At 55.6% G+C, this 13,058-nt stretch overlaps 1 protein-coding gene across 1 annotated transcript in view; it reads left to right on the top strand.

Moving 5' to 3' along the window:
* PKP1 (plakophilin 1) overlaps nucleotides 1-13,058 on the top strand; it is a 55,075-nt gene that overhangs the window by 29,493 nt on the left and 12,524 nt on the right. The window contains exons 3-7 of the mRNA XM_006155468.2: nucleotides 4,701-5,092; nucleotides 8,091-8,235; nucleotides 9,181-9,388; nucleotides 10,795-10,972; nucleotides 12,450-12,564. Of these exons, the coding sequence (XP_006155530.1) occupies nucleotides 4,701-5,092; nucleotides 8,091-8,235; nucleotides 9,181-9,388; nucleotides 10,795-10,972; nucleotides 12,450-12,564 (1,038 nt within the window). The remainder of the gene's footprint in view (nucleotides 1-4,700; nucleotides 5,093-8,090; nucleotides 8,236-9,180; nucleotides 9,389-10,794; nucleotides 10,973-12,449; nucleotides 12,565-13,058) is intronic.

Here is a 13,058-nt window from a genome sequence, read left to right on the forward strand (position 1 = left end):
CAAGTTGGGGGGGGGGCACTGGTGGGAGGTGCTGGAGTAGCCCAGTGGTAAATGGATGAGAGCTGGGGCCATGGTCTGGCCAGTGCGGTGCAGAGGATCCTGGGATGGGAGGACAGAAGGATGCCACCTCTTTCTGGTGGTTAGCCACTGTCCTGCCCAATGACCTGGGCCAGTAAGAGCTCTTCCAGTCTGGGCACCTCTGCAGACTGTGTGCTCTCTCCAGGGAAAGCGGTCTGTCTTCCATTCTTCGAGGCTCTAGATGTTGGGCTTGTATGGCTTTACTTCAGTCTTGTCACCCATGTCTAGGACAGTTTCCTTGCCTATAAAATGAGGGGGTGGATCTGGGAGCCTCCTGACTTAAGGAGGAGCAGGAGGTGAGAGAGCATTTGATGTGCGGTTAAAACACCACACCCCTCCAAGAGGGAAGAGGAGACAGGAGAAAGCTGGAGAGGTTTCCAGACCCACATCATTAACAGAAGGTGGCAGGTCAGGGACTGGTGGGGGAGGCTTCTGGCCCAAAGCAGCCTTCTCCGGACCCCTTGACTGTGGTTGCAAGTGTTGCCTCCCCAGAGCCCCACTGATTCCCCATGTGGGAGAGCCTCTCTCTTGGGTCACGCCCTGGGCTCCCTTCTGGCTGTCCGGCCCATCCTGCTCTCTGGTGGGACTGTGAGCTCTGTGTCCAGGAAGTCGAGTGTCTAGCCTCTGGAATGTTCCGATCCATGGACCATCCCATCAGAGGCTGGTATTTCCCAAGGGAGCTTGGAGAACTAGACAAGAGGTGTGTGTGTCACTGTCCTTTGTATTCAAAGAGAGGACACTGCTAACACACCCTATCTTCACGAGGGGGCATGGCTGGGGGACAGACCTTGGTATTGGTGGAGTGCATTCCCACCTGTGGGGGCTGTGTGTGTTGTCCGCGCCTTCCACTCGGGACCTGGAAGACAGCGTCCAGGAGCATGCGTGATGTGTTTGCTGGCCACAGTGACTGTGAGGTGTTGCAGGCATTTGGGGCCCAGAGGCCAGGGGCACTGAACGCCCTGCATTGCTTGGGATGTCCTGCACAATGAAGACGCGTGCTGCCCAGATGTGCCCACAGTGCCCATGCAAACACCATGCCATTCTGTCCTACAGCCTGGCCACGCTCTGGCTCCTCCATTTTTCCAAAATGGATTTAGACACGTCTTGGGAGAGAGGACGTCTCTAGGAAGATGCGTGGGGCTCTGGGTGGTTGTGTGCACTCCTTTGCTGGACTGTCCTGGCTTCCTGGGTTCATGCCTCTCGTGTGCCAGACATTGCACCTTTAGGTTTGGCATGGGTGATGTGAAACCAGGTTCCAAAGGCAGCCAGCCTGTCCCCCGCTGGAGAGTCAGAGGGATACTGATGTCTCCACAGAACAAACGCTTACGTCATGTCCTGTCCCAAGGGCTTTACGAACATTAGTTCATTGAATTCTCCCAACATCCTTGAACATTGGGTACAGTTATAGTCATAGTTCTACAGACAGACTGAGGCACGTTGGGCTTAAGTAACTTGCCCAAGGCCATCCATGAGGCAGCTGGTATGGCCAAGGTGGTCTGACTCCACTGGGTCTTCCTCGCCGGGTCTCAGTCCAAGACATACACCTGGATTCCCCAGACGCCACTGCCACTTCAGTTGTGGAGGCTGTGGACTTTGGCCAGCTTTCAGGTCATCTGTGCAGGGAGGCTGTGCAGCTTGCCTCCTCTGGGCCTCAGAGGGTGACCCAAATCCCCTCACTGCACAGGAAGAAAATGGGGACTGGCCGAACAGAAGATTTCTTCTTTGTCAAAGTGACAGGAAAGGGCCATGGTGACAGAGAGTCAGTCACTGTACTCAGACAACCCACCAGTGGACAACAGCAGGGGTGGGGTTCGCAGGAATGGGTGATGCCACAGGGGTGTGGCTGATGGGAGGCCGAGAATGCATCCCAGGGGCGTCTCTGCCCCTACGGTGCAGCCAGCGCCCTTTCACTGTGGGCAGCCCACCCTCACCAAGACTTGGAGCGTGGAGCCCAGAGCCTGTCAGTGTAATCAGCATGAGCACATCTCGCTGGGCCGGGGCCAGGGGAGCATCTGGGCTTCTCAGGGTGTCTGAGATGACGTCCAGGCGTGTCATTTACTGAGAACAAGGGAGCTCCTGTTGCTTTTCCATTTAAGGCTCTTCGTCCAACGTATCATCCACCACCTCCTCCCTGGAGAGGGCGGAGGGCGTGGCTTTGACTGGCACAGTGGAGGCCCCTTGGTGTACATTGCATGTGCTGTGCAAGGGGCCCCTGCCACGTCCAACACTCAGGGCACTGCCGGCTCCTCATGCGCTGCCTCCCTGTCCCTCTACACCTCTCCCAACACCCATACGCCAGTGTCCTTTAGGAAGGTTGCTCTGACCCAGTTTGGGGAAGAATATTGCTCCTGCCTAAGTGCACAGCTGGGGCTGTGAGTGAAGGGACCGGCATGCCTGAGTCTTGGATGCCACTTCCCACCTGGTGGCTCCTGACATGCAAGCAATCTGAGAACTGGAAGCAGAGGTGGTTTCTGCTTCCTACAACTCCCCACAGAGATGAAAGGGGTCCTGGCTGAGGGCCGGCCCCTCTGCAGCCTTGTGTGGCTAGATCTGGCGTGGAGGGGAATTACCCAGTTACCTAACGACCTCCCCTGCACATGTGCAGACGTACACTCACACTCACACATGTTCATGAGGTGGGGCAGGCTCCAGGCTGCTGGCCTTGGCCCTGGCTCATCCCTGCAGAGGTGAGCCCCAAGTCAGCGCCTGTGTGGAGACGTTTGATCAGGCCCACTGTTGCTGCCCCAGTCTGAACAAGCCGGAGCAGGCCAGGCCCACCAGCTGGTGAGCTCCTGGGCAAGTCCTCGGACAGTTCTGGTCCGGAGCTCGTTCCCACCAAGGCTCAGACTTCCCAGGTTCCTCCCAGGCAGGCGACTCCCCAACGGGCTTACGCAGAGCCTTGGGCCACGTTGCTCTTTATTGTACGTTTCCCCATTGGATCAAGCTTCTGCCCAGCGTCTGCTCTCTATCAGCCTGGAGCCCGGGAGACCCTCACTGAGATCCCCCGGCCCCTGAGCTCTCACAGGGGGTGTTTGTTTCTTGCCCTAGCAGAGAAAAGACAAGATACAAAGTTTAGGTACCAGCAGTAAGTATAATAGCTATGTCGCTGGATTCCCATGTAGTCAACTGAAGTTCCAGTCCCGGACCTGGTGACTTAAACTCACACCGGGGTCATGTGCGTGCCCAATATCCCTAGAGGAAAATGGAGGAAAAGGGATTGCGGCATGGCCATCCCCCCTGGGGGGTGATTTCTTGCTTTCTCTCTCTCTCTGTCTTTCTGGCAAGCGCACATGCCCTATAGCAAAAACCTCTTAAAAAAAAAAAGATACGGAGTTTAGCAAGAAATACAGTGGAAAACCCCTGGAATAAGAGTTTCTGTGTGCTGAGTCCACATGACTAAGAAAGCTGACTCTGAAGCTGCTGAAGTCAGGCGAGGGCTGGGAGACACAAGTTCAAGTCCCAGTTCCACCCTTTCCCCACCAAGCAACAGTTGGAAGTGCCCTCCTCCCTGAGCCTCCAGCTCTCTTGGATGGTGCCCGTGTGGGAACCATGGCTGCCACACATTTTCACTGTAACCCACAGTAAGAGATTCAGGTTAGTGCTGGATGGTGGCATGGTGTAAAACACTCTGTGAGGGGGCCAGCAGGTGGCATGGTAGTTAAGGCACTGGACTTCCACATGGTCATCGCAGTTTGAGTCCTGGACCTGGCAGTTTGAAACTCAACACCAGACGTGTGTGCGTGCATGCCCAAAATCCCAGGAAGAGAATGGAGGAGAAGGGATTGCTGCATGGCCATCCCCCTGGAAGCTGATTTCTCACTTTCTGTCTCTTTGGCAAGCACATGTGCCTTGTAGCAAAAATCTCTCTTAGAAAAAAAAAAGAAAAAACAAAGAAAAAAAGAAGATCACGCCAGGCGTATGTGCATTCATGCCCAAAAGCCCAGGAGGAGAATGGAAGATTAGGAATTGCTGTGCAGCCTCTTCCCCCTCCCAGGGGTGATTTCTCACTTTCCCTCACTGTCTTTCTCTGGCAATCACATGCACCTTATGGCAAAAACCTTTAAAAAAAAATCCTCTGTGAGACCATTCATATGGGAAGGTCCCTGGTTCACATCCAGAGACCTCCCTGCGTGGGCTGGGTATACAGGTGCCCATGATCTGAGCTGGCTGAGGCTGGGCTGGAGCACAGCATCGCGGCCCTCTCACGGATGGGTGCGCTCTCTCACGCACGCTCTCTCTTTCTGTCTCTCTCACTCATGAAATAAAGAGGAAGACTTTGAAAAAAAATAGAAGAAGAAAAGGCATGCGCTTTCCGGGGGAACTCGGTACCCGTGCACTGTTGCACACGCAGTGCGTATGTTGCCTGCTGCCTGCGTGCACGCTGAGATGTCCTGTCCCAGGGTCCGTTATTTCACTCTGCTTTCTAAATGGTGGTCGCAGTCCACTAAACAGCTCTCAGAATCCGTAAGGGGCCTGATAACAAGCAGGTGATGGCCAGGGCTCCTCCCACGCCAAACTTCCCGGGACACTGTGAGCGTTATGAGGCAGCGAGGGCTGTGTCCGGCAGGACCAGGAGTCCCAGGCAGGGATATTGACTGCGCCTTTCTCCCTTTCTCGGCCAGATCTACAACGGGACCCTGAAGCGGGAGCCTGACAACAGGCGCTTCAGCTCCTACAGCCAGATGGAGAGCTGGGGCCGGCACTACCCCCGGGGTGGCTGTCACACCACCGGAGCAGGCAGCGACATCTGCTTTATGCAGAAAATCAAGGCGAGCCGCAGTGAGCCTGACCTCTACTGTGACCCGCGGGGCACCCTGCGCAAGGGCACGCTGTGCAAGGGCCACAAGACCACCCAGAACCGCTCCAGCTTCTACAGCACCTGCAGCGGCCAGAAGGTGACCAAGAAGTGCCCCGTGCGCCCGCCCTCCTGCACCTCCAAGCAGGACCCGGTGTATGTCCCGCCCATCTCCTGCAACAAGGACCTGTCCTTTGGCCACTCGAGGGCCAGCTCCAAGTGAGTGCTGCTCTCCTGGGACGAAGTGGGCAGGGCTGGGCCAGGCAGGGCTGGGTGGGAGGCAAACCAGTACGATGGAGCTCTCGGCAAGGGCTCCCAGGATGGCAGGAGCTCACCGTTCCTGCCTTGGGGAGTCCTTGGCCTAAAGGGTCCCTGACCTCAGGGAGTTATCGGTGTGAAGGGGAGACAAGGGCCAGGTGTTGAGTGCGTCGGACTTGAAGGTTATGAACAGAGGGAGATTAATCCGAGAAGCCAGCTAGGCCAGGGGTTCTCTGAGCGTGTTCCTCCAGCCAGCTGGATCAGCGTCACCTGGGAACTGGATGGAAATGCTCACTCTCGGGCCCCACCCAGACCTCCTGACTCAGAACAGCTGGGAGAGGGGCCCAGCAACATGTTTGCACGATCCTTCCGGTGATTGTGACTCACACTAGCCTGAGAACCTCGGATCTTGGGCATGGATACCTCTGCCCACGTTCTGAAAGAGCAAACGCATGTGTCCTGGTGAGACGCTGGGCACAGAATGGGCTATAGGTCACGGCAGACGGGCAACCTGAAGGACACACAGACAGGGATGTGAGCTAGCACCCAGGAACAGCACACAGATACTGGGCAGCAATGTCCAAGACCCATCGCCAAATGAGGTGGCCCCTGACGAGCCGCAGGCACAGGGTGCCTTGGGTCCGCAGTGTCAAGCCTTCCAACTGTCCTTTATCACCACCTAATGATCATCATTATTGGTTTATTTGGCCACGATTTACTGAGCATCCTGTGGTGTGCAGGGCGCACAGCCGTGATCAGGACGGCCCAGGGCTGCCATGGAGCCACGTAAGTTCTTTCCATGGGGTCCCAGGAGCTTCCCATCCCTCATCTTTAGTCCTCATAACCCCTTCCAGGCAAGCCCTAGTGCTCCTGAGGAGGAAACAAGGCTGGCCCAGAGGTGTTAAGTAACTTGCCCAAGCCCACAGCTGACTTCACATCCTCTGCTCTTCCCTACTGGTTCCACACTTCTCTGAAATAAGCAGAACCCCATTATCAAGCTTGCCCTTTCTTAGCTACTTGAAGGCGCAAGGTATATTTAGGGTCACTTGGAGGACTCGGAAACCTTTCTTTCTTGGGGCTAATCAGGGTAGGGTAGCATCTGGCCCTGGCTCATCATCCCAGCCAGCTGTTCTGAGTGAGGGTCTAGGTGAGGTATGGGGAGAATGAGTGACAAGCCATTCATAGGTGACATGCTAGCTGGCCGAGGCAGAGTGACATTCTCTCAAGGCAGGGCAGGAGTTCTACTCACCCAGTGCCAGAAGCTCTGCCTCTTGGATGATTTCTGCAGTCATGTTGCCATAGCTAAAACCACGAATATCCACTGAGCACCGACTATGGCAAAACAGGAGCTTTGAGGTTAGGTCATTCGAGTCTAGGACAAATGAGGAGAGGGCTCCCTCTGCCAGTCAAGTCTAACTAGTGGGGAGTGCTGGAGGCCACAGTGGGGTCTGCCTCGGGGGACTCTCTATCTCTTGGGATCCAGGACAGTAGAAAGGCAGCCTGTGATCAACACTATGGGCACTGGAGGAGTTCCAAGTGGAAGGTTTTCCCTCCCCAGCTTTCCAGAAGATGGACTTCAGCAGGGCCTGGGGCGTGCCTGACAGCATACCTGAGACCTGGTCAGGGCCCAGCGAACAGGGCAGTCCTGCTCGAGCAGACCCTTGTTAGGAGCTGGGGAATGGTCCAGAGGACACAGTGGGACAGACTATTAAGCTAAAACATAGGCAGTTTCTGGTTTGGGGGCTTAAAAGTGGTTGACTATGAGTCAATTCCTATGGCCCAGCCTAGCACATGCCTGCGAGGTCAGTCTAAGTGGTTAGAATGAGAATCCACAGTGAGGAGACGTCGCGATGGTTTCTGAGGTGGAGTTCAACACAGTGCATGAGGGTTTAGTGCCACTTATGTGGTACAAGTATGTAAAAGGTTTGGGAGAACTTAGAGAAGAGGGACCTTTCTAGAGGGCTTTTGCTGCCATCCCTATGAAAGCAACTATGACCAGTAGGAAAATGATAGCTATGAAGGTGGGAGGAAGAGATAGATGTGAAAATTTTCAGGTGAGAAGAGCCAGCTGACTTTGGGGAAGGATGGATAGATGGATGGGTCAGATGATGAGTGAATTAATAGGTGGGTGGATATATAAATAGATGGATGGATGGATAAGTGGGTAGATGATGGATGGGTGGGTGAATGGAGGGGTGGATAGATAGGTGTGGGGGGGTGGATGTATTAATAGGTGGGTGGGTGGATGGGTGTATGGATAGGTGGGAGAGTGGAAGGATGGATAGATGAAAGAATAGGTGGATGGGTGGGTGGGTGGACAGATGGGTGGATGGGTGGATGAAGAGGTGGGTGGATGGATAGGTGGGGGGTAGATGGATGGATAGGTGGATGGGTGGGTGGGTGGATAGGTGGTGGATAGATGGATGGATAGGTGGATGGGTGGGTGAGTGGATAGATGGGTGGATAGGTGGATGAAGAGGTGGGTGGATGGATAGATAGTGGAGAGATGGATGGATAGGTGGATGGGTGGCTGGGTGGATAGATGGATGGATAGGTGGATGGGTAGGTGGGTGGGTAGATGGGTGGATGGATGGATGAATAGGTGGGTGGATGGATGGGTAGGCGGGTGAATGGGCAGGTGGATGGATGAACAGAGAGATAAGACTTGCAGTCGTTTTCTTCCATTTTCCCAAAGCAGGTACCAATGAGGTGGCAGGGTGGGTGTAGGGCTTCCCAGCAGGAAACAGGACACTTTTTTGTCCCTGTCAGGGCCTCAGCAGAGCCAGTGTAGGGAGACCTAGAGGCTAAGCCTCTCTACTTTGGAGGAGAGGAGCTACTTCCAGAAGCCCTGGGGCTGGTCTGCATTGGCTCTCCAGAGGACAGCTGAAGCTATGGCAGCCTAGGTGTGCAACAAGGAATTCTGAGTCCCCACACCCACTCCTGTCGCCATCCCTCCCAGGATCTGCAGTGAGGACATTGAGTGCAGCGGGCTGACCATCCCCAAGGCTGTGCAGTACCTGAGCTCCCAGGATGAGAAGTACCAGGCCATTGGGGCCTATTACATCCAGCACACCTGCTTCCAGGATGAATCTGCCAAGCAGCAGGTAACTGGCTGCACACCTTCCTGCCTGGTTGGCCTACACAGGGCTAGGGTGTCAGCCTGACCCTGCCCAGCTGCCTACGTGCGGGTGGGAGCACTTGCAGATGGTTCTTACCCTGCCCAGCTGCCAGGGCTGAGACATCTGCCTGGCATTGCCCAGAGTCAGAGCTGGGCATCCTAACCTTCTACAGAGGGTGGGTGAATGAACCCCCTACTTATCCATCCATCCCCTCCCCAACACACACCTACCTATCCATCCCTCCATTCACTCACCCATCCAGCAAAGCCCTCTGTTTGCATGGACATCAGGCAGGTCATGTACTCCAGGGGTCATAGACAAGACACTTTAGTGACAGCTGTGGGCTCAACAGAGATCCCCTTCCTCAAAGGCCACTAAAGAACATGGCTGCTCCCTCCCTCCTGAGCCCCCATCTCCCTGCCTCTGCCTTTCTCTCTTCTGGTAGAAAATGGCTTGTCCGTGCCTCCCACACCTGGCTGGCAGGCAGGACACCTGTGCCTCTGCCATCAGCCCAAGAGTGCAGTGTTATTAACAGGTTCCTGGAGAGCAGGATTTGTTTGCATCGAAGTTTCTACCATAGATTTTCCATTGCAACATCTCCCATATGTTTACTTTAGGATTTTGAAGTATATTTAGATTCTTTTTCTTATCTGGCACTCATCACCATACTCTAGCAGGAGAAAAATGGGGCTCAGGAGAGAGGAGCAGCTTGCAGGGACCTCCCCGCTGGGATGAGGGGAGCTAGGGTCCGAATGCAAGTCGCAAGTCAGTGGTAGCGACCACTCCCTCACACTGCTCATTTGTGCTGGGTGACTTGGGTGTTTCTAACTCAATGTCGATTGTTTGGTCCCAGAAAAGTCTGCTTTGAGTCGATAATTATTAACTCACCTCCCCTCCTCTGACTGGACAACGCCCACCCCTCGCCCACAGGTCTATCAGCTAGGAGGCATCTGCAAACTGGTGGACCTCCTCCGCAGCCCCAACCAGAACGTGCAGCAGGCCGCCGCGGGCGCCCTGCGCAACCTGGTGTTCAGGAGCACCACCAACAAGCTGGAGACCCGGAGGCAGAATGGAATCCGTGAGGCTGTCAACCTCCTCAGGAGAACCGGGAACACTGAGATCCAGAAACAGCTGACGGGTGGGCCCCCCCCAGCCACTCTGTGGGGACATGGGGGAGCTGTGCAAGGCTGCTGGGGCACCAGGGCTGGGCCTGGGCTCAGCTGTGCAGGTTTGGCCAGAGCCAGTATCTTGGGAGCCCAGTGGCACTGGTCTCAGCCAGGTGTTGTCCCGAGGGTGGCCCTGGGCAGTGAGCATAGCAGATGGGGTCGTGGTCCCTCTGAGGTTGGAGGGCAAGGGGAGAAAGGCTGGTGTCCAGGCCAGATCCGTGTTCAGCAGGCCCTGGGATTTTCCAGTGTCTGAGAGAGCAAAGGCGGTGGCGGCAGAGTTCACAGGTCTCAAGTCCCTGTCCTGTGCTCAGAAAGAATGCTGAGTGCTGGAGGAGGTGGCGCCAGAGCTGGAAGTCACCATGAAGGCCTTGGATGGGTCTGGGACGAAGAGGCCAGGCACAGAGCAGAAAATTGATGACTATTTCTTTTGTTTCATTTCTTTCTTTTTTAAGTTTTTTTCTTTGTTTTGCTACGGTTTTTTGGTTTGGTTTGGTTTGGTTTGGTTTTTGCCATAAGGTGCATGTGCTCACCAGAGATAGTGAGACAGTGAAAGGGAAAGGAAGAAATCATCCCCAGGGGAATGGCCACGCCACAATCTCTTCTCCTTTCTCCCGTCAGGCTCCTAGGCACTCACACACAAGTGCCTGGCGTGACTTTCAACTTGACAGGTCCAGGACTCAGACCGTGGTCAGCCACATGAGAGTCCAGTCTCTCAACCGCCACACACCTGCTAGCCCCAGTGACTGTTTCTATTAAATAGAATGACTTTCAGCTGGAAAATAGAGATCATTGGAAGATCCCAAATGGTAAAATTTACCTTAAAGACAACTGATCTTGGCCAGCTTCATAGCCCGGTGGTTGAGGCAGCTGGATCCCACATGACTGACCCCATGGTTCAAGCCCCAGACCCAGCAGGTTGAGAAACACACCAGGCATGTGTGTATGTATGCCCAAAACGCACACAGGAAGGAGAAGTGCAGAAGAAGGGATTGCAGCATAACCATCCCCTCTGGGGAGCGCTCTCTCTCTTTTCCTCTGTCTCTCTGGTGGCCACATGCATTCTCTGGCAAACTTTAAAAAAAAAAAAAAAAAAAAAAAAAAACACTGATCAGTCAGATGCTTTTCCATCGCCCTTCCTGTCCGTGATTCTGGCCTTGGTAGAGAGCTCTGAGATGCTGTCTGTCTTCAAAGAACCTGCAGTCTAGCTGGGACATTGAGACCTGGGTTCATGGAATAGTTGAATAGGCTTGGTGACCCAGGCCTACTGAAAGCTGGTGTTTTAAGAGGGCCCATTTGCAGGGCCTGGGCTGGGGGTGGTACTGTGGTCCCCGGGCTTCCTGGCCTCGCCTGTGTCGGGCTGACAGCCTCTGACTCCCAGGGCTGCTCTGGAACCTGTCTTCCACTGATGAGCTGAAGGAGGAGCTCATCGCCGACGCCCTGCCTGTACTGACTGACCGTGTCATCATCCCCTTCTCTGGCTGGCGCGATGGCAACAGCAACATGTCCCGGGAAGTGGTGGACCCTGAGGTCTTCTTCAATGCCACCGGTTGCTTGAGGTGAGAGGAGAAGGCACGTAGGGCCCTTTCTCAGGCAGCCCCAGCGTAGCCGACATTCAGCCAGGGCAGCAGAGAACCTATGTACAGGCTGGCAGTGGCCCACATGGACAGGCTCCAAGGCATGGACCTAGGCATTCCCAGCTGCCTGGATCTGGACCGGGCTCAGGACCCACCCTCCTTGGAGGGAGCACAACAGGCACTTCTCAGACTCTAGGGAAATGCCCCATCTGAATATCCAAATTGGTTCAGGCATTTCCCCCTCCTCCACCCCCACCCCCCAAAACTGCATCTAAGAGTATTCTTTAGACAAAAGTCTACTGATTGGCTGTGCTAATGAGTCACTTCCTGCTCCGTTTCCATATGCATTGGCACAAGTGCCTTAAGTTTCCCGAGTTCCACTTCAGGGTGTGGCAAGGCCCCTGTGGGCTTGTTCTGGGAGCAGAGGTTTACAAGCTGGCAGGGTTGAGGGGTGCTGGGAGCCATGGAGCAAGATCCCTTTTAGGGTCATACCTTGCCCTAATGAGGTTTGTCTTCTCTGACTCCCAAGACCCCCCCCTCCAGAGTGGGGGTGCAGCTGGCATGTGTTTCTGCGTCTCAACTTGTGCTTCTCCCTGCTGGCCTCCAAAGTCAGCCTCCAGGGAGCAGAGGCTGGGGAGATGAAAGCCGGCATAATTAAGGACTGGATGGCTGCGCGGCGAGGGGGGAGATACCTTGCCCTAATGAGGTTTGTCTTCTCTGACTCCCAAGACCCCCCCCTCCAGAGTGGGGGTGCAGCTGGCATGTGTTTCTGCGTCTCAACTTGTGCTTCTCCCTGCTGGCCTCCAAAGTCAGCCTCCAGGGAGCAGAGGCTGGGGAGATGAAAGCCGGCATAATTAAGGACTGGATGGCTGCGCGGCGAGGGGGGAGCAGCCGCAGCCCCACCCCACCTGGCCAGGCAGCCGGCCCAGCGCTCGGAAATGAGCCACAGCTGGGGCAGAGCACAGCTGCACAGGGAGGGTGCGTCTAGTCCCAGCCCAGACAGCCTCAGTACCATTCCCGACCCAGTACCTTCAGAGCCTCTTCCCGCCCAAGCAGACTGCGGCAGTGGCTTTAGCTCCTGTTGGACACGTGGCCACCGTGCATGAGCCTTGGGCTGCCAGCTGCAGTGAGGCCATTGACAGTAATGAAAGTTCCTGGCCTGAGGACCGCACAGGCATAGAAAGGGCGAGAACTGAGTTGAGACAAGTCCCTGTGTCAGCCTTGGCCAGGGCCCAGCAAACTTGGCTAAATGAGCTTTCTTTCCTTCCTTTTTCTTCCTTTTCCCCATTCATTCCTTTCTTCTCTTTCCTACTCTCCTTCCTTCCTCCTCCCATGGCCTCCCCTGTACTCCACCCTCTGCTGCTCTTCTCTGCCCCTGTATGCCCCCCACACTCCCTCTTCTCCCCACCCTCTCTGTTCTCTCCCGCCTTTCCCATTTCCTCCGTGTTCTCTCCTGCAGGAACCTGAGCTCGGCCGATGCAGGCCGCCAGACCATGCGTAACTACTCGGGGCTCATTGACTCCCTCATGGCCTATGTCCAGAACTGTGTGGCGGCCAGCCGCTGCGATGACAAGGTGAGACTACAGCCCTGGTGGCTCTCTGGGTCCCTGCTTCAGCTTCTGTCCCCTCTGTTCAGACCTCCTAAGCCCAACCTCACCTCAAATCCTTGCACTCCCTGTCCTGGCTCTTATCTCTCCCGGACCCTGCAAGTCTGGGGCACAGAGCTGGGCAGTGAAGGGGCCATCTGGTGCAGGGCATGGCTTGGGGACAGCACACCCGTGCACATCCTTTGCCCTCGCTGAGGGGCCGAGTGGGTGCAGCCGCTCCCTGATTGCTGCATCCCTCAGCTCACAGTCCACCCTGAGGCGGTTCTATGAGCACGTCTGCCTTGTGGGCCATTGAAGGACCTGGGTGGTTCATGAGCAAAGCACGAGGAGAATGGCCGGCATGGAGGGCTGCAGCAGGCATTCAGGCTGCGCTGCCCCTGTGGTGCTCGGCCCGCCCAGCAGCCTGGAGCCAGCACGCTGAGGCTCCGAGACCAGGGCGTCCTCCCTGAGGCCACACTCTT

The sequence above is a fragment of the Tupaia chinensis genome, unplaced genomic scaffold (assembly GCF_000334495.1).
Source record: "Tupaia chinensis unplaced genomic scaffold, TupChi_1.0 Scaffold000453_2, whole genome shotgun sequence".
NCBI classification, from domain to species: Eukaryota; Metazoa; Chordata; class Mammalia; order Scandentia; family Tupaiidae; genus Tupaia; species Tupaia belangeri.